The sequence below is a fragment of the Antechinus flavipes genome, chromosome 6, assembly GCF_016432865.1.
Source record: "Antechinus flavipes isolate AdamAnt ecotype Samford, QLD, Australia chromosome 6, AdamAnt_v2, whole genome shotgun sequence".
NCBI lineage: Eukaryota > Metazoa > Chordata > Mammalia > Dasyuromorphia > Dasyuridae > Antechinus > Antechinus flavipes.
Window position 1 is genome coordinate 259,767,552 of NC_067403.1, and position 20,106 is coordinate 259,787,657.

General features: G+C 55.0%; 1 protein-coding gene across 1 annotated transcript in view; it reads left to right on the plus strand.

Moving 5' to 3' along the window:
- The window catches only part of ANO1 (anoctamin 1), a 148,040-nt gene that overhangs the window by 107,855 nt on the left and 20,079 nt on the right, over window positions 1-20,106 (plus strand). The window contains exons 11-15 of the mRNA XM_051967318.1: window positions 1,458-1,522; window positions 2,262-2,396; window positions 6,193-6,353; window positions 16,898-16,980; window positions 19,506-19,517. Coding sequence (XP_051823278.1) covers window positions 1,458-1,522; window positions 2,262-2,396; window positions 6,193-6,353; window positions 16,898-16,980; window positions 19,506-19,517 — 456 coding nt within the window. The remainder of the gene's footprint in view (window positions 1-1,457; window positions 1,523-2,261; window positions 2,397-6,192; window positions 6,354-16,897; window positions 16,981-19,505; window positions 19,518-20,106) is intronic.

Sequence of the window (20,106 nt, forward strand, 5' to 3'; positions counted from 1 at the left end):
GTCCCATGTGGCCCTGGATATGGCACAGGAAACTTGTAGAAATTGGCAATTGAGAAGCAGCTAGGGGCACAGTGGATAGAACACCGGCCCTAAAGTCAGTTCAGATCTAGTGTCAGACACTTAATACTTCCTAGCTGTGGGACCCTGGCAAGTCATTTAACCCCAATTGCCTCAGAAAAAGAAAGAAAGGAGGAAGGAAGGGGTATAGAAAAGGGAAGGGAGGGGGGAAGAAGAGGGGAGGGAGGAAGGAAAGAGGGAAGGAAGGAAGGAAGGAAGGAAGGAAGGAAGGAAGGAAGGAAGGAAGGAAGGAAGGAAGGAAGGAAGGAAGGAAGGAGGGAAGGAAGGAAGGAAGGAAGGAGGGAAGGAAGGAAGGAAGGAAGGAGGGAAGGAAGGAAGGAAGGAAGGAAGGAGGGAAGGAAGGAAGGAAGGAGGGAAGGAAGGAAGGAAGGAAGGAGGGAAGGAAGGAAGGAAGGAAGGAAGGAAGGAAGAAGGAAGGAAGGAAGGAAGGAAGGAAGGAAGGAAGGAAGGAAGGAAGGAAGGAAATCCATCCACGTGGTAGAGAATAAAGTCCTGGTTCCTCTTTTTTGCGAGGCTCAGTGGCTGAGCAGTTCCAACGCAGAGTGGAGACCAGATGGAGTGATAGGCAAGGAGAGGGCTGAAACGTGGGGGTGTCGTGCCCAGTCTAAGGCCCCGGTCCCAGCACGTGCCCCGTATGGGTGCCTGCGGCCCACCCGGTGGCCACCCACCTAGGGAGGAAGGGAACAGTGTGGACCTGATGGGAAAGGAGGGGAGTGGTTAAAGGCTCCCCCCCCCCAGACCAGAGACTTCACCCTGCTACAGAGCCCTTCCCTGAAAGGCTGGGGCGCCCCATTCCCCAGGGTCCAAAGGCTGGGAGCAGGGAACTGCGCTTGTGCGTGTGAGGGGGCCGTTTTCCCTGAAGGTTATAAATAGTCCCTCCAGCTCTCCCAGGAGAAACTGAGCCGTGTTCGGTTTGCCCCGAAGGCCGTCCCCATGCGGCTGTCCCCTCCGAGGAGCTTTTTCTGCTGTTTCCCATGGAGAGCGTGGGCGTGCTCGAGGGACCGGAGCACAGGAAACCCACAATTTCCAACGAAGAGCCCACGTTTTCCTGCCCACGGTGGTGGGTGGGGTCCCGAAGGAAATTTCATGGGGAGGAGAATTCTGGGTACAAAGTTCTATCCGCTAATGCCCGAAGGCCACTCGTTTGTAGAAACTCAGAGCCACGTTGGGGATCGCCCGAGCGTTCTGCGTCAGGAGCAGCACGGGAACCTTCGTCTTCCCTGAGGCCATAATCGGCCCTCCAGGCCCGGCCCCTGCTGCCATCCTCCTGTCCCGGGAAATGACCCAGGAAAGCCCCCAGCACAGTCCCCCGGGCCTCCTGGGGCACGGAGGAGGCAGCCGTAGGACTCCCTCCCCTTCCTCCCCCTTTTGTTTTCCAGATTCTGTGTGAGGAGTGGGCCACCTATGGAGCCTTCTACAAGTACCAGCCCATTGACCTGATCAGGTGAGGTGACTCGGCCTGGGACGGCCCCTCTAGCTAGAGGTCATGGGAGACTGGCCAGGCCCCTCAGGGAAAGGGATTCTAAGTCCCTAACAGTGGAAGCTGGTGGACTTGGAGGAGATCAGGGCTCCTTCACCGACCCCGCTCCCCTGGAGAACGCGCTGCTTTCTCTCCCTTGGGCCGTTCAGTGAGGTGTCTGACCCAGAGACCTTCGGGTCTCTATAAGATAGACAAGGGACTTCGAGGGAAAGCCCCACTTGGAGGCAGAAGGCCCCTTTCCTGGGCCTCCTCAGCTCCCAGCCCCGGCCGGCCTCTCCATCCCTTAGCTCGTCAGCTGGGCGGCTGGGAGGGAGGCGCTAGGTACACGATGGACAGGAGGGGACAGTCAGGAAACAGAGGAGCTCCTCCAGGGAGCCCCTTTCTCTGGTGGTTCTGAGCAAAAGATTCTTCTCAGGAGAATGAAGAAGGGACGGAAGATGGGGCCGGCCCGGAAGGCCAGGATCGTCCCTTTGTGTCAAAATGAGAGAGGAGAGGGAGAAACCTGGGGGGTGGGAGGGGAAGGGGGGAGAGAGGGAGAGATGTGAGCGATGGAGGAGAGAGAGGAAGGACTGGCCGGGGCTCGGACCCCCCTTCTCCGCCACCGGGATAGCCAGCCGGCAGCAGGCCTTGGAGGATGGGGACGGGGCAGCTTTCACAAGTCTCTCAGGTCACCGACCGCGCGATTCCCTCTCCTCGGTTCCAGGAAGTACTTTGGAGAGAAGGTGGGCCTGTACTTTGCCTGGCTGGGCGTCTACACTGAGATGCTTATTCCAGCTTCGATCGTCGGGATCATCGTCTTCCTCTACGGGTGTCTCACTGTTGACGATAACATACCCAGGTAGGGCAAAAATAATAATAATAATTATTATTATTATTAATAGTAATAATAATCCCCTTGAAAGTGTTCAATGTGATCACGAGTCCTGATCCCTAGAGCTGAATTTTAGTCGTCGGCCCCTGGGCCAGCGGTCAAGCCCCCTCCCTGCCCCCGAATTTCCTCACCTACAAATGAGACTGGAGCACGTGACCTTTGCCTTCCTTCCCACCACTTCCAAGTCCTTGGGCGTCCTCCTCCCATGGTTCTCCCTGAAAGTCTCCAGGGTCATTCCATCCGTCCTGAGGAAAGCAGAAGGGTCCTGGAAGCGAGCCAGGTAGTTCAGTGGATTCGCTGAGAGAAGGAGAGTCATTGCGGGCACAAGCCCTTTGTGATAAAAGTTCCTGCCGTTGGGATCGAGGAGGGGATCTCCCGGTCCTCCTGTAGTTCTCGGTCAGAGTCAGCTGCCCCCCAGGGAAGTGAGGGAGCGGGCCGGGCGCTTCCCGGGGCTCTCTGAAGCCCGTCTCTGCTCCCCGCTCCTTGCCCATCATCAGCCCAGTCGTGAGGGGGAACTTGGCAGAAACGAAGCCTTTGCTTCCTGAGCACGGCTGGTGGCAAAAGAGGGCTTAGTGTCGGCTCTGAAAAACGGCAACGTTCGCATGGGCCGATCTGGGAGAAAGCCCAGGACTGAGGGGCTGCTCGAGCCTGGTCTGGGGTCGTCACAGGCCACAGTGAGCTCGCTGCCCCGAACTCCTGGGACCCAAAGCGTGAGGGGAAAGGGACTTGGGAAGCGAGTGGCTCCCAGCCCAGAGTTCTGTGCCCTACTGTGTGCTGCTGCCTGCTTCGGTGCCAGGGCACCAGCGGCTTCAGGACTGGCTTGGCTCCGGGAAAGTGGGGTCCCCCTCACCCTTCAGCCACTGCCCCCCCCGTCAGTATATTCTCTCTTCTTCCAAGAGGTCTTTCCTAGAGGTCAGGGACTCCCCTCTGCACTAAGCACATGCTCGGCACATAGCGCAGGCTTCGGAGCCCCCGACGCTCTTTCTGTCCTTTTGGGACTATTTTCCCCATTTGCAGATAAAATAAATAAAGGGCCTTTCAGTGCCGGCCAGCTTGTACTAGGACCCGGGGGGCAGAACCAGCTAAGCGTGGATGTTCTAGTAAGGCAGATTCGGGCCCTGTCGGGGAAGAGACATCCCGGTGTGGGCCGGCGGCCTCAGGAAGCGAGGTGCGCCCTTTCCCAGGAGGGCTTCGGCCCGAGCGGGCCGGCTCCGTGGCCCTTTCCCAGGAGGGCTTCGGCCCGAGCGGGCCGGCTCCGTGGCCCTTTCCCAGGAGGGCTTCGGGCCGAGCGGGCCGGCTCCGTGGCCCTTTCCCAGGAGGGCTTCGGACCGAGGCAGGCCGGCTCTGTGGCCCTTTCCCAGGAGGGCTTCGGGCCGAGCGGGCCGGCTCTGTGGCCCTTTCCCAGGAGGGCTTAGGGCTGAGTGGGCCGGCTCCGTGGCCCTTTCCCAGGAGGGCTTCGGGCCGAGGCGGGCCGGCTCCGTGGCCCTTTCCCAGGAGGGCTTAGGGCTGAGCGGGCCGGCTCCGTGGCCCTTTCCCAGGAGGGCTTAGGGCCGAGTGGGCCGGCTCCGTGGCCCTTTCCCAGGAGGGCTTAGGGCTGAGCGGGCCGGCTCTGTGGCCCTTTCGCTCGGCGGCTCTTTGGTTCTATGCAGTAGTTTTATGGCTGTTTACAGGACCTGCCTTAGAGACATGAACCAGAAAACAAAACAAAAAAGGAGATGTGACCCAACACGGACTTAACAAGCATGGAGTCAACTGCCTGGCTCTCTGCTGGCCTCAGTTTTTTCATCTAGCAAATGGGTCAAGTGGAGGAGGCGCGCAGAGAGGGAGGGGAGCAAGCCTTGAGTGAGCCCCCAGCTGCCGAGGGCCGTGCTCAGCTTTTCGCGGGCAGCACCTTATTCTAGCCTCCCCATAGGGCCGGGAGTGTGGGCGCAGGAGGGACTGGCCTGAGGGCTGCCGTCCTACTGCCCTTCGGAAGCTGCACTGCCCCCTCCCTGAGAGCTCCCAGGGCCCCGAAGGGTTCAGGACTGGTGCGCGTTGGGACCTGGGCACCGGGGCCGGTCCCCGCCCGGCCTGAGATAAGCTGGACAAAGTCACTTGTGGCCGGGGACGTGTTGATTGTCTGGGCGCTGGAATGACCAGAAAGGAGCCGGCCCCGAGGGGAGCCGAAGGTCCCTAAATATGGACGGCCCCAGGCCTGCCCGGGAAGGGCTTAACGCCCCGGAGGCCGGAGCTGCCCCTGAGGCCCCTGAAGCCCCCGAGGCCGGCCAGCTCCCGGGGAGTTCGGTGATTTTCCTTCTCCTGTGGAGGCCACGGCAGAAGCCGCCTGGGCCCTTTCCCCTGAATGATGTGGGCCACTCCCGGCAGCTGCCAACCCCCCTTCTCCCCCTCCTGGGCCGGGAAGGAGTCCGGGAGACAGGAGGGGGTGGGGAGGGGCCGGGGCCAAGGGGCAGCGCTTTCCAAGAAGCTCAGCTTTCCTGCCCGGGGTCTGTTTGCCCAAGAAACTGAAGCGTTCTCTGAGGTCAGAGAAAGCTCGGGGGGGCACGGAGACGGGCAGCGGGCACCGGAGGCACTGGGCCTGTGTTTTCTTTCTAAATCCCTCGGTCTTAGAATAAAAGGGAGCCTTTCTGCAGCTCCCGAGAGGGGGAACTCGGAACAAACCTGGGGGAGAAAAGGAAACAAGGAAGGAAAAGGAGGAGCCAAAGTACACAGTCTGGGGGCCGGGGCGACCCGGGGAGCTCCGTGGGGCCCGGCTCTGAGCCCGGCCCGGGGGCTGTGATCCCGCTCAGAGGGGGAGCGGGCGCTCGGGGGTTGGGCCCCGTGGGGGGTTTGTCCCCGCTCGGCAGCCGAGGTCACTGGGACCTCAGGGTCGCCGAGCCCCCGAGCCCCAGGGGCAGGTTCCTGAGTAGGGAGCACAGACCTGGACTTACCTTGGGGAGAAAACGAGGCAATGTGGCCGTTCCCCAGCCCCGCCCCCAGGGCCTTCAGTAAGACCAGAGGGGCCTGAATGGCTCCCCCAGGGACCGGCGGAAAGCCGCCTCCAAGCCCCGGAAGCTGGAGCAGGCGTACAGCATCTCAGAACGGATGGGCCGCGGGATGGAGGCCTGTGACCCAGGGGAAGCCCTGACCTGGCCTCAGCCTCAGTTTCCCCTTCTGTAAAGTGGCATCGTAGCTGCCCAAGACTGTCGGAGGATCAGACAAAAGTCTGTCAGTGTTTGCCCAGCTTAAAATCCCGTGGCAACGGCAGCAGTCGACAGCAACGCCCAATAGTAGTCGCTCGTCCTCCTCCGTTTCCTGGACTTTACTGTGCTGGGTCTCAGCTGTCTTAGAACTGCAGGGAAGGGAGGGGGATGGGAGGGGGCCAGCCAAGGTGAGAGGAAAGCAGGGGTGGACTCCCCTGGGTGAGATGTTCCGTCCGAGGCCTGCTCTGGGACCACGAAGCCTGGTGTCCTCCTGGTCCTCCCCTCCAGCTGGGGCGGCCGGCTCTGGGACCACGAAGCCTGGTCCTCCTCCTGGTCCTCCCCTCCAGCTGGGACGGCCGGCTCTGGGACCACAAAGGCCGGTCCTCCTCCTGGTCCTCCCCTCCAGCTGGGACAGCCGGCTCTGGGACCACAAAGCCTGGTCCTCCTTCTAGTCCTCCCCTCCAGCTGGGGACGGCCGGCTCTGGGACCACAAAGGCCGGTCCTCCTCCTGGTCCTCCCCTGCAGCTCCCCTGCCCCCACCCCCTGGGCTGGGCCCAAGCCTGACTCTTGCCCCCTCTCTGCAGCATGGAGATGTGCGACCACCGGAACAACATCACCATGTGCCCCCTGTGCGACCGGACCTGCAGCTACTGGAAGCTGAGCTCCGCCTGCGCCACGGCCCGCGCCAGCCACTTCTTCGACAACCCGGCCACCGTCTTCTTCTCCATCTTCATGGCGCTGTGGGGTGAGTAAGCGGCCCGGGGGGCCTTGGCGGAAAGGGCTGCCTCGGGGGGCTTTCATTTTTTGAAGGAGCGTGAGAGAGAACGAGGTGACCTGGCCTGGGGGACTTGGGGTGGGATACACAGCTTTGGGAGGAGGAAGGCCCTGGAGCACAGGGAAAGGGAAGGAAGGGGGGAGGTCATGACTTGAGTTTTAGGTTCTCATGACTCAGCTTGACATGACTGAGAAGTAGTGAGGGATTTGTGGCTCGAGGGCAGGTAGTTTAAGGCTGGACATGGACTAAAGGCATCGAGACGCTCACTGAATCCCTGGGGTGGATGAGAGCTAACAGAGAGATCTCAGTTTGGGGGAGCGGGACAGCCGGGGTTGAGAAGCACGAGCTGGATGACGATGCGGCAGAGCAGACTGAGGAGGAGCCACACAGGGAAGAACCGTACGAGGTGGAGGCCCCGCGGCCCAGAGCCAGAGGGGTCTGGTGGGTCAGGAGGAAGAAGCTCCTCGGGGTCAGGAGGAAGAAGCTCCTCGGGGTCAGAGTCACAGAGCAGGAGGGGAGAAAGGGCCAGAGAACTGGCCACCAGGAACCTTGGGAGAGAGCAGTTGGTGACTCTGATTGTGGAAGTCCTGGGGGGGGGGGGGGCGAGGAGAGGAAGGTCAGTGGCTTCCCCGAGGGTTTAAGAGGCGGCCAGAGATGGGAGAGCAGCCGCAGGCTTGGTCGGACCAAGGGAGGCGGCGTGTTCTAGTCGGCAGAGGAGGGGACGGCTGGCTGGAGTTTGCACGTTGTTTGGAGTTGATGAGAGAGGAAGCGTTGCACGGGAAGGTGGAGAGGGTGAGACTCCTTGCGCATGCTGAGGAGTTTGCCTTGGAGAGGAGAAGAGCCATGTTTTCCCCTGGGACGGGAGGGAAGGGAACCCTCTGAGCGGTGTGAGAAGTAGATTGTCCTTGGATCCCTTTGCCAAGGGCCCGTGACTGGGGCGCGTCCGAGCCAGAGACCAGTCGAGAACGCGGCTCGGCTCCTTCCAGAGCTCAAGGTTCACGTTCACCCGGGATTCGTGTCCAAGAACAACACAAACACCCAAGTGTGAAATGGCAAAGAGCAGCCAACGGGAAGCTCTCAGCCCTTCCTGCGGATGATCTTTAGAGGAGCCAGTTGGCTCCGAGGACAATGGCCCCAACGCAGGGGTGCTCCCCGGACCTGCCCCAGCCCCGGCTCTCTCCCCTTTCCATTGTCCCTGGTAGCAGGACCTGATCTGCTTGAGATGAGTCTCACAAATGCTTGTTGAGTGAATGAGGGAGGGAGAGAATGAGTAGGTGGACCAGAGTCTACATTTATCCCCCTGCGGGGATCCCTACCGGAGCACCGGCCTCTGCCCTCAGGGCAGATCAGGGCAAGGACAGTGAAGGTTCTGGAGAGAGCGGGACGGAGTGAAGGAAGTTGGGTGTGTTTAGGCCGTGAGTCAGGAGACCTCTCTGCGGATCTTTGAAGGGCCCTCGTGGGGAGGGTCCCGGCTTGCTCTGCTCAGCCACAGAGAGGAGAGAAGGGAGCCTGAAGCAGAGGCGGATTTGGGCTTGAGATTGGGAGACCTTCTGCCCAGTGAGGGCTCTTCCAAAGTAGAAGAGCTCTTCCATCCTTGGGAAGGGAGTCTCCTCCCCCTTTCTCCCAGCCTGGGCTCAGTCATGGACAAACAGAATCAGGAACGTGCCCCTGGTCTCACTGGGCCCCTCCCCCTTAGCTTGTTGTTGATGGAATTGTCCCCCAGAGACACAGCCGGCTGCTCCACCGAGATCAAAATGGCGCCCGTTGTTTATAAATTTCCAAATGATAGGAAGAAGTTTCTAAGCGGAGAAAAGGTCTCGGGGTTTTTGGCAGAGGAGAAGCACCTTGACCTTCCCTGTGTTCTCTAGTTCAGTGTTAGAAGCAATCAGTCCCCGGGGAAGTGAGCAAACAGACGGGGAGCTTAGGAAGGAAAGGCTTCATCCAGGGTCTCAGGCCGAAGCAGGGGGTCGAGCCCTCGGGAAAGGTTACGGCTGCTTGGAGAGCCCTCAGAAATCGGGCGCGAGCTTTCTGAAAGTGTGTTTGTACCTCCTTATTCCGGGCCTGCGGCCCTCCCGAGGGAAGCCCTCCGAGCCCATCTGCAGAGCCACACGGGGCCTGGCTTTCTCCAGGGACCGCTTCTGCCAGCAACCCTCATTTGCCATTTGGAGGCAAGCCGTTGTGGGCATCCTCTGAGAACAGCGGGGCCTCTGAGGCAGGTAGATAAAAACCCGGGCTTGTTTGTTGCAAAGTGAGCAGCAGAAGCCTCTGATTCTCTCAGGGCCCCCCCAATTACCCATCAGCTCCTGCAGAGTTCTCTTACCATGGGTGAGCACAGGCGGGCAGGGGGGTCAGAGGTCCTTTCCTCTGTCAGTCATTAAACATTTGCAAAGCACCTACTCTGCGCCAGGGACCATGCTGGGCTTTGTGTTCGCCCTGCTCCCAAGGGTCTCCCATAATCTTGGGGGAAGTAACACATCCATATATGAGAATACACAAAGTAAATACAGAGTGGCTTCCCCATTTTACATAGGAGGAAAGGTAGGAGGTTTTTAAATTCAATTAATTCTGGCTCAGCAGAAGCAAAATCCTAAATCCCCTTTTCCCCAGCCCATCCTTCCTTCTCTTTGGCTTAATGTATTCTTAGAGTTAGGAGGCCTAAGATGGCCTCTCAGTTCTTACACTTAGAGCTATAATTTCTGGAAGCCTCAGTTCTTCATTTACCAAAACAGAAGGGATAATCCTTGAATAGCTTGTTTCTGGTAGTCTCTGTGAGGGCAGTGTTTGTAAATCAATTAATCAAGCCTGAAAAGGACTGCAGAAATTGGAGGCTTTGTTATTTGCTCTTCTGAAGTCTTCCAGGGACTGGTTGCACAGGTTTGCCTCAGGGATTATTTGGACAGAACTCACCAGATGTGGGTAATTAACTAGTCCACTTAGCATCCTCCTTGAGGTTGTGTCCTTGAGGTCTCTTAATATAGGGGAGGAAAATCCTTCTTTGAACACATCCTCTGGCAAGTGCACCTGGAAAGCCTGCAGCAACTGTCCCTCCCTAAGGACTTGCCCAGCTAGAAACTGAGGGATTCCTCCTAAGGGTTGAATTTTTACATCATAATTGACTTCCAAAAAATTCTCTATTAAATTGCAGTTAAGTATGAGTGGAGAAACTGTAAACACTGACCAAATCACAGAGACTTGATAAGGGGCCTGTAGAAAGTGTGGGTACAAAGTGTGTAAACACAGCCTTAGTCATGTCAAATCTAAACTACTTCATCCTATATTTTAAGGCCTTTTATCTGTTGTCATTTTTTAAAATTAAATTATTGGCCCAGAATCTCTTCTTCAAACGATATCCTAACTACAATTAAAATAAGAAAAAGGGAGAGGAAGGAAGAGAAACGTTTTAATAGAATTTAATGGAAATGAAAGCAAATTCAGTCACAACTGTGAATGTTAATGGATAGAACTTGCCCATAAAATGGAGGATAGTGGCTAAATTGATTAAAAAGCAAAACCTAACCATTAAATATTTAATTTTTAGAATTTAGAAACACACTAAAAACATAAAGATTTATAGAGTGAAAATGAAGAGTGGGAATAGAATTGTGATTTTGTTTAAAAAACAGAAGTACCAGGCTTGATCTCAGATTAGGAAACATTAAAAATAGATATGTTTCAGAGACATTGTTTCCAAAGCATCCATTCATGAAGGCAAATTACATTAAACTTCAATGCTCCACTGATAATAAAACAATGTCAGTACTAAATATTTTAAATGTATCTATGTACATGTGTTACATTCACACTAAATGGCCTAACATCTAAATACTTGAAGGAAAAACCAACTGAATTATTATAACACATGGCCACTGTCAGCAATTCAACATACCCTCCTTCAGCTTAGTCAACTCTACCAGAAATATAAACTAACTTTAACTAACTTGATTGCTGTCCTCACCCCATTTCCCTTACTTTTGAGGACATGGATTGGTTACTCAGAGATTCAAAGAATTTTAAAGGTTGGAAGGAACCTTAATGATATTTTCTCAGCACCATGATTTCAAATTCATCCTCACGCTTGCTACCAAAAAGGGACTCTATTCTCTAACAAAAAAAAAGTGTGTCATGAAGTGGTGGATGGTGGAGAATGACGCAATTCAATTTAATTTGCTTCAACAAACATTATTTCCATTTGCTTTAACCAAGCAGTTTACTCAGCATAACTAACAGCCCTTTCATGTGGTCCTTCAATCAACATGTGTGTGTGTGTATGTATTTCCTGAGAACCTACTACATATTCCATAGATCCAGTGGGCTCCCAATTGCCTTTAGAAGAAAAAGACCTTATACCTGGAATGCTTCCCCCCCTCATCCCTGTCTAACCTTGAGGAACTACTAGTGGGCCCATAGGACCGACGTACTACTGCACTTCCTTCCCAAAGGAAGGAGAAGTTTCTTTTCTCGACCCAAACTTATAGTTTGAACTATAGTCAGTCCTGGGAAACCTTGGCATATAATCAGAGCAGTTAAGCACCATTTTCTCCTATTCTTTGGCTCATTAAATCCCTACCCTGGCACCTTTAGGAATAAGTTTACTCATAATTTAGATTATGACTCACTTCTAGGATTTCTCCAAAGAGGGAGAGTCAAAGATATTCAATGTGTGGATTTTATCAGGTAAAACACAGATAACTTATTCCTACCAAGAAATTTTTCCCACAGTTTTTCTTTTTCCCACGTTACCACAAAAGAAATGCTAAATATGAAAGATTCCTAGCTCACATTAACAAAATGTCTCACTAGTATTTAGTAATTTGACTTCTAACAACTTAATACTTTAGCTTCATCGGAACATAAAGTGGTTGCAGAATGGCTAATTAAGGCATCTTTTTTTTTTCACCTCAGCTTCCCCTGCCCAAGTTCCCAGTTCATCTCTTTGGGTAAAACTGCAGGTTGAGGTTTGGGCCAACCCTCTTTTTGTTGGCCATCTTCTCTGGTGCAGGAACTGCCCCTAGCCAGGTCCAGGCAGTCTTTCAGAAGTCAGAGGGAGCAGCTCTCCAGGGCTGCCCCCAAGCCTACCTATAACCCACCTGAGAATGGTGTTAGCTGCCCAGAAAAGAAATGCAACATAAAAGGTTAGCAGCAGCAGGATCACGGCAGAGAGCACTGCCCATCCCACCCACTCGTCCTCCATTAGGTGAAGAGACAGAATGTAGCTTTTCTTTTAGCTGACCTAGTATCCCATGCCCTGCTGATGTCACAGGGAGGAGAAAGGACTAAGGGACTGCCCAGAGCTTGCCATATCCTGCCCAGATGCCCAGTCCTCCCAGCATTGAGCCACCACATGGGCAGAAGCAGGGGCCAAGAAGGGAACCTTCCACGGTGCTCCCTGCATCTGTTCAGAATCATCTTCCTTCAAGGCTAACCTCCTCTTCCATGAAGCCTTCCTTGCACCTTCTAGTTATAATGCTCTCTTTCCTTCTTCACAAACTCCATCTGGTTTTCACCTTTGCCTTAACCCCTTCCAACCTGGGTTGCTGTACCGCATCCTTGCTTGCTGTCCCCCAGGAAAACATAAACTCCCCCAGGATGGGGACCGTACGATTTTTCCCCTTCCACAGAACAGGCGTTTTATCAGCATGTGCTCTCAGCAAGCCATCACAGGCTCAGAACTGTGCATGTTGGCAGGTCACCAGGGAGAAATTAGGCAAAAGGGGAAAAAAGGCTTTTGTATCCACTCCTTAAGGGTGTGGTGGAGGAAACACTCAGTGAGGACTCCAGTGGGGAAGCTGCCGTGGGACTTCCTTCTCCCTTCCCAGCTGTCCAGGGGCTGGGAGCCTGCCCTTGCCGAAGACCAGGCACAGGAAGCAGCTGACCCCAGAGGCACCAGCTCGGGTCCTTCTGTCCCTCAGTGCCCAGCTGCCAGCTCCCCAAAAAGCCTCTTCAGGAGACTCCCCGCTTCCCATCTTGGCCCAGTCTAGTCCAACTTTCATTGACGGCAGACGGATGTAACTCTGTCTCTTCCATTAGAACATAAGCTCGTGGGTGGGCAGGGCCGGCTTTCTGCTTTTTAACAATAGCCCCCACGCCTGCCATAAGGCCTGGCTCTGAGTAAGGGCTTAATAAGGATCTGTTGAGTGACTGATTAATTGCTCAAGGTCCTGCTTCTATGGAAGGCAGACAGGTGACTACTCTGAGGCTGGTGCTGCCTTCGAGCTTCTTAGGATGCAATTTAGGCAAAGGAAGTTGTCTTGTTGGAGGAGAAGTGCCCGCTGTACCCAGAGAGGCTCAGATACATGGAGCCTCTCCCAGTTAAATCCTTCTCCCCCTTGGGCTTCTGTCTGAACTCATCACACCCCCCGTTTCTGCCACAGCCACAACCCGCTTCCGGCCTTGAGCTCCATCTGAGGCAGGCCCCAGCCTTGCCGTCCCTGTGGGAACAAAGCTGGGTATTGAGGGTGGCAGATGAATCACCTCCAGCCTGCTGTCTTCAACAGGGCTGCCAGTTTCACTTGGCCCAGCCAGCCCCGCGGCTGAGACAATTGACAGTAATCGCAGAGATTTTTTACAGCGTTCTCACCCGGGATTGGAGAACTCTGGGGACTTTGAAATCCAGCTGGATTTGTCATCAGGGGACCCAGATCCCAAGCCTAGCTCAGCCTCTCCTCACTTTTCTGCCACTTTAACCCCCTTAGTGGAACTCCCTCTACTCATCATTGGTTTGTAGGAGTGAGGAAAGTATTTTCCGAAGACTTTTTACTTGGATCATTGTGAATAAAAAGAAAAATCCAAGGACGTGAGTTGCATTATAAACCCATTTTATAGGTGGGGGAAACTGAGACCCAAAGAGGAAAAGGCTTTTTGTAGAGCTAGTATCTGAGATAGGACCCAAGCCCCCTTCACCTTTCCAGCCATGTTGCCGGCTTGCTTTCTCATCTGAAAACCGTGCAGTTCTCCACATTAGCCAACGGGACCAGCTGAGATGTGCTCCGAGGGACTGCCTTCTCAGCTTCAGTTTTCATGGGCATCCACATGGACACACGGACAGTGTGAGAAGCTTTGGTAATCTGGGCCTACTGCGGGGAAGCAATGTTCCAAGATGGGTCAGGGTCTCTCGTCCCACTGCCAAGAGCTGGAACCTTGAATGCAATTTAATAAGTTAGACCCCAGAACTGAGGGAGGATTTAGGGCAGATCACACTGTGGTTTCTCTACTATAATTAAAAGGCCCAAGACTATAATTTAAGTGAACACTCATTAGAAGACTAAATAGGTTATTTTCCTCATGACTCAGTTAGAAGATTGTGGGTTAGATCTTGGAAGAATCAACCTTCCAGGTGCTGGGAAGACAGGTGAGAGCCGCAGAGGTCAGGAGGTCTCAGATCTCAGAGTCCCAGTGAAGCTCCGAAGCCATCCGGGGCAAGCCCACCCACAAATAAGAATCTACTTCCCAGCAAAAATGGAGGCCCTCCAGCATGAACAAGGGAGGTCACTCCCTCTGGAGGCCGCCCATTCCACAAGCCCAAATCCGCCCTCGTTTATAGATCTGTCCCCGGGGCCAAGCGGGACAAAGTTGGCTGCTGCTTCTCTCCAAGGGCCCTTCGGGTACTTGGCAGCTGCTCCGACTGCCCACCCCGAGTCCTGTCCAGGTTATACATGTCCATTTCCCTTCTGCTAATCAATTCCAGGCCCTTCACCATTCTGGCCAATTCTATCTGGAAATCCCCGGCCCTCCTGGAGAGCAACGCCAAAAATGGAAAGCAGGAGTCCCCAGGGATCATCCCCAAACTAATCTTGGGTGCTGAGCTGGCTCTCTTGGCTGCTGTGCTGTTGAGCTTGTGATCTCTTGAGTCCCCTAGATCTTTTTCATAGAAAAAGATCTCTCCAGCCATTTCTTCCCTCTTGGAAGGAAAGAATTGAAGACCTGGGGCAGCCTCTTATTTCTCCTTATTGATAACATCTGGCCTAAACAGGACGCCATTTAATTCCTCCCCTCCCTCTGTGCCTGATTTCAATTTAGTGACTATTCTGGAGGCGCTACTGTGCGCCAGGCACCGGAGGCACCAAAATAGAGGCCTGTTCTTGGGAGACTAAAAACTCTGCAAAGTGGTGAAAAGAGAAAGCCCCGTGACCAAGTTGTTTTGCATGGGAGCTTATGTTGGGCTGAACAGGTAGATCTGCAGAGACAGAGATGAATGGTCCTAAGGTGGTTGTTAAAGAGCTGATTGTTAAATTTTCAGTGTGAACATTTACCCCTTGGAAATCGACAAATGCTACAGATCAGGACTTGCTTTATTGTTCTGCTGATTTTATCTAGGTTTCAGAAAATGATGAAGAAAATGTTAAGCATAATCTTAAAAGTTTTTCATGCTTCCTCCCACCCCCACCCCAGAGAGCCAATTGTTAAACCATGTACCACCATACACAGGATCATAAGTGACTGCCTGGGACACTTCCTTCATGTTTGTGCTTAACAGTTTGACTCAGTTGTAAGGGAAAACTTGATTTTGAAGTAGAAAATTTCTAGAAATGATTGTGATATTAAAAAACTCATTGGCAGCAGTGAAACTTAAAATGTGAAAGAGTAAGGGAGGAGAGAGGGGAGCCAGTTGTTAAATTTTCAGTATGAATATTTACATCTTGGAAGTCATCAAATGCTACAGATCAGGACTTGCTTTGTTGTTCTGCTGATTATCTAGGCTTCAGAAAGTGATGAAGAAAATGTTAAGCATAACTTCAAAAGTTTTTCATGCTTTTTTTCCTCCTGGAGAGCCAATTGTTAAACATGTACCAGCAGTGAAACTTAAAACGTGAAAGAGTAAGGGAGGAGAGAGGCAAAGGAAGGAGGAAGGGAGAAAAAGCACTGGGCTTTCTGGCCTCTACAGTGAAGGCTTCGGACTGAATGATCTTGATGTTCGTTGTCCCTGGCATAATCTGGCGGGCGCCCCATCCAAAGCCATTGGTAGTCTTGAGATCCTGCTCTGGGCCGGGCAATGTTGGGACCAAGAACCCCAGGGGCCCTTCCCTAGGAAGCCTCTCTTTGGGCTCTTTCTGTCTCCACATGTGTAACATCCTCCCCTCTCGGTCCCATCATCCGGCCCCAGAGAAGTGAGTCGGAGGAGAGCCCGGTGTCAGGTGAGCTGCAGGCTGGGAGCTCGCGCCTCTAAAGCAGGAGAGGATGTGGACTAAGCCCAGAGGCCTTTATTGGAACTTGCTGGGGGAGCTAAAGAGTTAATCTGAAGAGCAAGAGAAGAGCGGAAGCTCCTGGAACCGTGGGATGACACGATCAGACCTGCCCATTAGAAATCTCAAGATGGCGGCTGCAGGGAGGGTGGGCTGGGACTGGGGGAAAGGATGCTGGGTAACAGTTTGCTGTCCCGATCGCCCAGCTGAGAGATGCTGAGGGCCTGAAACATGGAGGGATCCATGGGAGTGGAACGGATGGAGAGAGATGATCTCCCTGGAAATGACAGATGATTGGAGGGGGGCGGGAAAGCGGGGCAGGTTTCGTGGGGGGAAGCTAGCTGCAGTGGGAGGGGTTCTTACTCCCCAGAGACTGCAGAGCATTTTGAGCTAGGGCTAGAGGGATGAATTCCGTTCAAACAAGTTGAGTTTGACATCCGGAAGGACCTCAAAAGAGGTCAGGGCTTGATGCTCAAGAGCAAGATTTCTAGATCTGAAAGTTAATGCTCTAGAGGTGGCAATTGGCCCATGGGAGTTGGTGAGCACTTCAAGATGGAGGAGGAGATGATGAGCTTCGAGGGCCAGGAGCCAGCGGATCATCCATCCAAGGAAACTGAGGAGCAATATCCTCAGTTAGGTCACGGAGGAGGGTGTGTGGGACCGGTGGTGTCAGAAAACTGTGGAGGACGCTAGTGAAATGGCCACCAGGCGAAAGCCACGGAGTTTATTGCTTTGCTGGCTCCCGTGGCCTTGGGAGAACAGTTTTAAGTCAAGAGTGGGCTTGGGAACCAGTCTCCAGGGGGTAAAAGGGAAGCCGGTGTAAGAGGCAGCAGGGTCAAGGGAAGGGGTCGGTTCCTTGGAAGGATGCGGGGACTCAGATGTTTGTCGGCAAATGGGGAAAGAGCTCCCAGGTAGATTGTAAAATGTGGCTCAGTCCCTTCCCTCAAGGAACTAATAAAAACATAAAACCTGGATTAAAATCGCTCTGAGGGAAACTGTGGCAAGTCTCGAGAGGAGGACAGAGTGCTTTGGGATGGTTTCCAGCTGGAGATCCCAGGGAAGGCTTCAGAAAAGAGCTGGCGTTAGATTTGGGGCTGGGAGGCTGGGCCGGACAGGGTTGCGGGGGATGCTGAGGCTGAGGCAGACCGGCCCGGGTCCCTGGAATTGGAAAACTGACCCGAGCCAGCCCAGTGGGGAGGGGGGACCCAGTGACTCATCGTCACCTCGGCAGCCGGCGGGGCTTTCCGAGCCGACTCGAAGTGGGTTCTGCCGGCCACGCGGACGTTAAACTCGCCCATGCGATTGACTCCCTTCTTTTCTCTTTACTCTGTCCAGCGGCCACATTTATGGAGCACTGGAAGAGAAAACAGATGCGGCTCAACTATATATGGGACCTGACGGGGTTCGAGGAGGAAGAGGTCAGTACCACTGGCTGCATCTGGACCCTTCACTCGCCTCCTGGTCGCCGGGGAGTTTGTTTGTAGGTCCCAAAAGAACTTGATGTCTCAGTGTGGTATGGGACGGTAACGTGATCCCTGTCCCAGGGCAGCAGGAAAATCTTGCACGTGGTCTGCCTCTGAACTCATTTCGGGATGTGTTGGAAGCATGTTTGGTTACCAGGGAGACCTGCCCCACGTATGTGCAGGAATGCTTTGGACACGCTGGCGCGGTCATGGAGATTCCTGCTGCCCCAGACTCCCCTGGTGCTGTGGGGAAGGTGCTAAAAGCGGGGCCCGGGCCAGGTGGCCCGCTCCAGGCTTGCCCGCCGGCCTTGCCGGGGGAACACTAGACAGATGGCAGCGACTCCCACCGACAGGGCCCGGGCCCAAACCTCCCCCTCCTGGCCAGCCCTCTGCTCACCGCTGCGACCGTTGGGTGTGGTTCGCAGCCAGGGAGTGGAGGGAAGATGGAAATACTGAAGGGAACAAAACCCATTGGCCCTCCGGGATCTAAAAAAAGGAGGGAAGATTCAAAGTGTAATTATGGCTTGGTGGAAGGGCTTGCAGCCAGGGTTCTGTCTCCCGGGATCTCAGGAGAAATGCCCTCCTTGACTCATCGGTAATTGCCAGTTTCCTTGAGTCCGGGCCCTCGGATCTCGTCACATGAAAAAGTGGGATCATTTATTAGAAACGTTTGGGGCTCAGACCCCAAAGCCTCAAGGGCTGCCAGCCGAAAGCCCTCCCCACCGTGACGAGTTCCCGGAGGCTTCATGGCGGGCTCTCCGGGTCTGTTCGTTTTTTAAGCCCTTTTAGGCATTTGGGTCAGGAGGTAAAATTCTCCCAAAATAGTCAGACGTGTCTAGGACAAAAGCAGCCATTACAGCCATTCTGATGGAGAGTGACCTTAAAGGTCGGAAGCACAAATACGATCTTGTCCCATTGTTCGATTTGTCCCTTGAGGATTCCCCAACGTCCCCTAATCGTTCTCCAGAACGGAGCCCCCGGGACCCCACGTGTGTGCCCCGGGCCGAAGGCATTCTCTGGGTCAGTCCCGACAAACAGCCCCAGCCCGTGAGCCCCCGCCGATGTGCTCCCATTTACCAGCTCACCGGAAGGCACAGTGCTTTGTCCCCCAAAAGACATTTAATCAAACAGCCATGAAAATTCAGTGACAAGAAGTGATCCCCGTTATGTGGATACACTCTTCCAAAAGTTACTACAAAAATATTCTCTCTTTTTTCCTTTAACTGAGGCAGTTGGGGTTAAGTGACATGCCCAGGGTCCCACAGCTAGGAAGTGTTAAGTGTCTGAGGTTAGATTTGAACTCAGGCCCTCCTGACTTCAGGACTGGGGCTTTACCACTGCGCCCCCTAGCGGCTTCACTACAAAAATATTGGACAGAGAACAAATGTAGAAAACATGGATGGCCAGGGAATATACGTGCAAGTATATGTAGGGTGTATATGAAGTGTGCGGGCGCGCACTGGGCAGGAGTGGGTCACACGTGGCAGGAGCGCAGGGACTCACCAGACTCTCCTGACCCGTACTGGGCTGTTACTCGGTGCCAGGTTCTGTGCTGGATGCCCGGGACTCACCTTCCACTGTGAGCTAGGAAAAATCTGAGGGGATTGAGGCGAAGAGAAGGGGACCTGGGGGAGGGTCCCTCTTCGGCCGCTCGGCCTGGCTGCCGCACCCCGGTGGCGCCACGTGTGTCCAGTGGACCAGAGGGTGCTGGGGCCGGGAGGGCCGGACGTGGGGTCGGCGGGGATCGCCAGGCCCGGCCTCTCCCATTTCCTAACGAGGGGCCTGGGTCCGGCAGAACACAAATTGTAGGAGGATTGTCTTCTGTCAGGGAAGGAAGACCCGCACCGGGGAGATATTGGTCCTTGGGGTGCAGACCTAAGATGGGGAGCAATGCTGCCGGGTCCTCCGGGGGGCAGCCCCTGAAAGACCCCGCTTTGCACACCAGGGAGGGCCCCGGGTGTGGCAGCCACTCGTTCACAAGCTGCAGGCCTGGAATTTGAGCCCAGGACCTCTGGCTTCCGAGCTGGCCCCACGGCTATGGCCAGGAAAGAGTCCGAGGGCGGGAGGTCTCCAAAGTGACTTTTTGCACGTAGGGCCGCTCTCCCGGCCAGCAGTACTCCCAGGCACCTCCAGACCAGAAAAGCGAGCGCTAGTGCTCAGACATGGGCCCTGAGGATCCCATCCAGAAGCTCGGCTGTCATTACTCACCCCGGGCTTCCCTCCCGCGAGCCATCCCACCCCATCCTCCGGGAGGTTGCAGGGCGATAGAAAGCCCCAGACTCGGGGACCCTCCGGGCGTCGGGATGGGACGTTCCCAAGCGGTCCCTTCTGCCCCCGTGCCGGCTCCGCTCTCCCCGGCTTCTCAGCAAAAAGAGAGATTGTGATTTGGAGGGGATGTCTCCCCAGAGCCACTTGCAGTGATTGACAATTTGTTTCTTTCTTCTCCCCCCTCCCCGCCCCCCACTTACTGATCCGTGAAGGAGACCGTCAAGGTTTGGAACTTTTTGTGACTCCATTTCCTTCTCCCGCCCTGTCTCCCCGCAGAAAGGGACTTTCCGCTCACCCTGATGCTCGGCCGGCGTCTCATCTCCTCCCCGCTTCTGGTGGAGCCTTCTTGGCCGGCTCCCCCGCCCGGGAGCCGCTGCCTTCTTCCCAGCAGTGTTGGCGTCTCTTAACCCTCGGTCTTTCCTTCTCATTTCTGTTCTCGAGCTGGGCCGAGCGGAGCGCCTGCTTTTGACGGGGGGCGGGGGCGGGGGCGGGGGTCCTTGCATCCGCCAGTGCTTGCTGAGCCTGTTCTCTCCCGCTCCTGTGACTGCTCTGTGGCCCTTCTCTGGCGCCTGTCTCTGTGGTCAGCGACTTCTCGCGCCGCCTGGGGCCTGCTGCCAGACATCAGAAGCTGCCCCGGGGAGGGGGGGCAGTTCCCGGGAGGCTGCGAGGAGGAGGGCCGGGGGAGGGGGAGGGCTCCAAAGGGCACAGCTCTGACCTGGCAGCAAGCTCCGGCGGCTCTGCCAAAGGGGCCTGGGGAGCAGGTGGCCACGTGTTCCCGCCGGGGCCGGGCTGGCGTCCTGCTTTATAACTGAC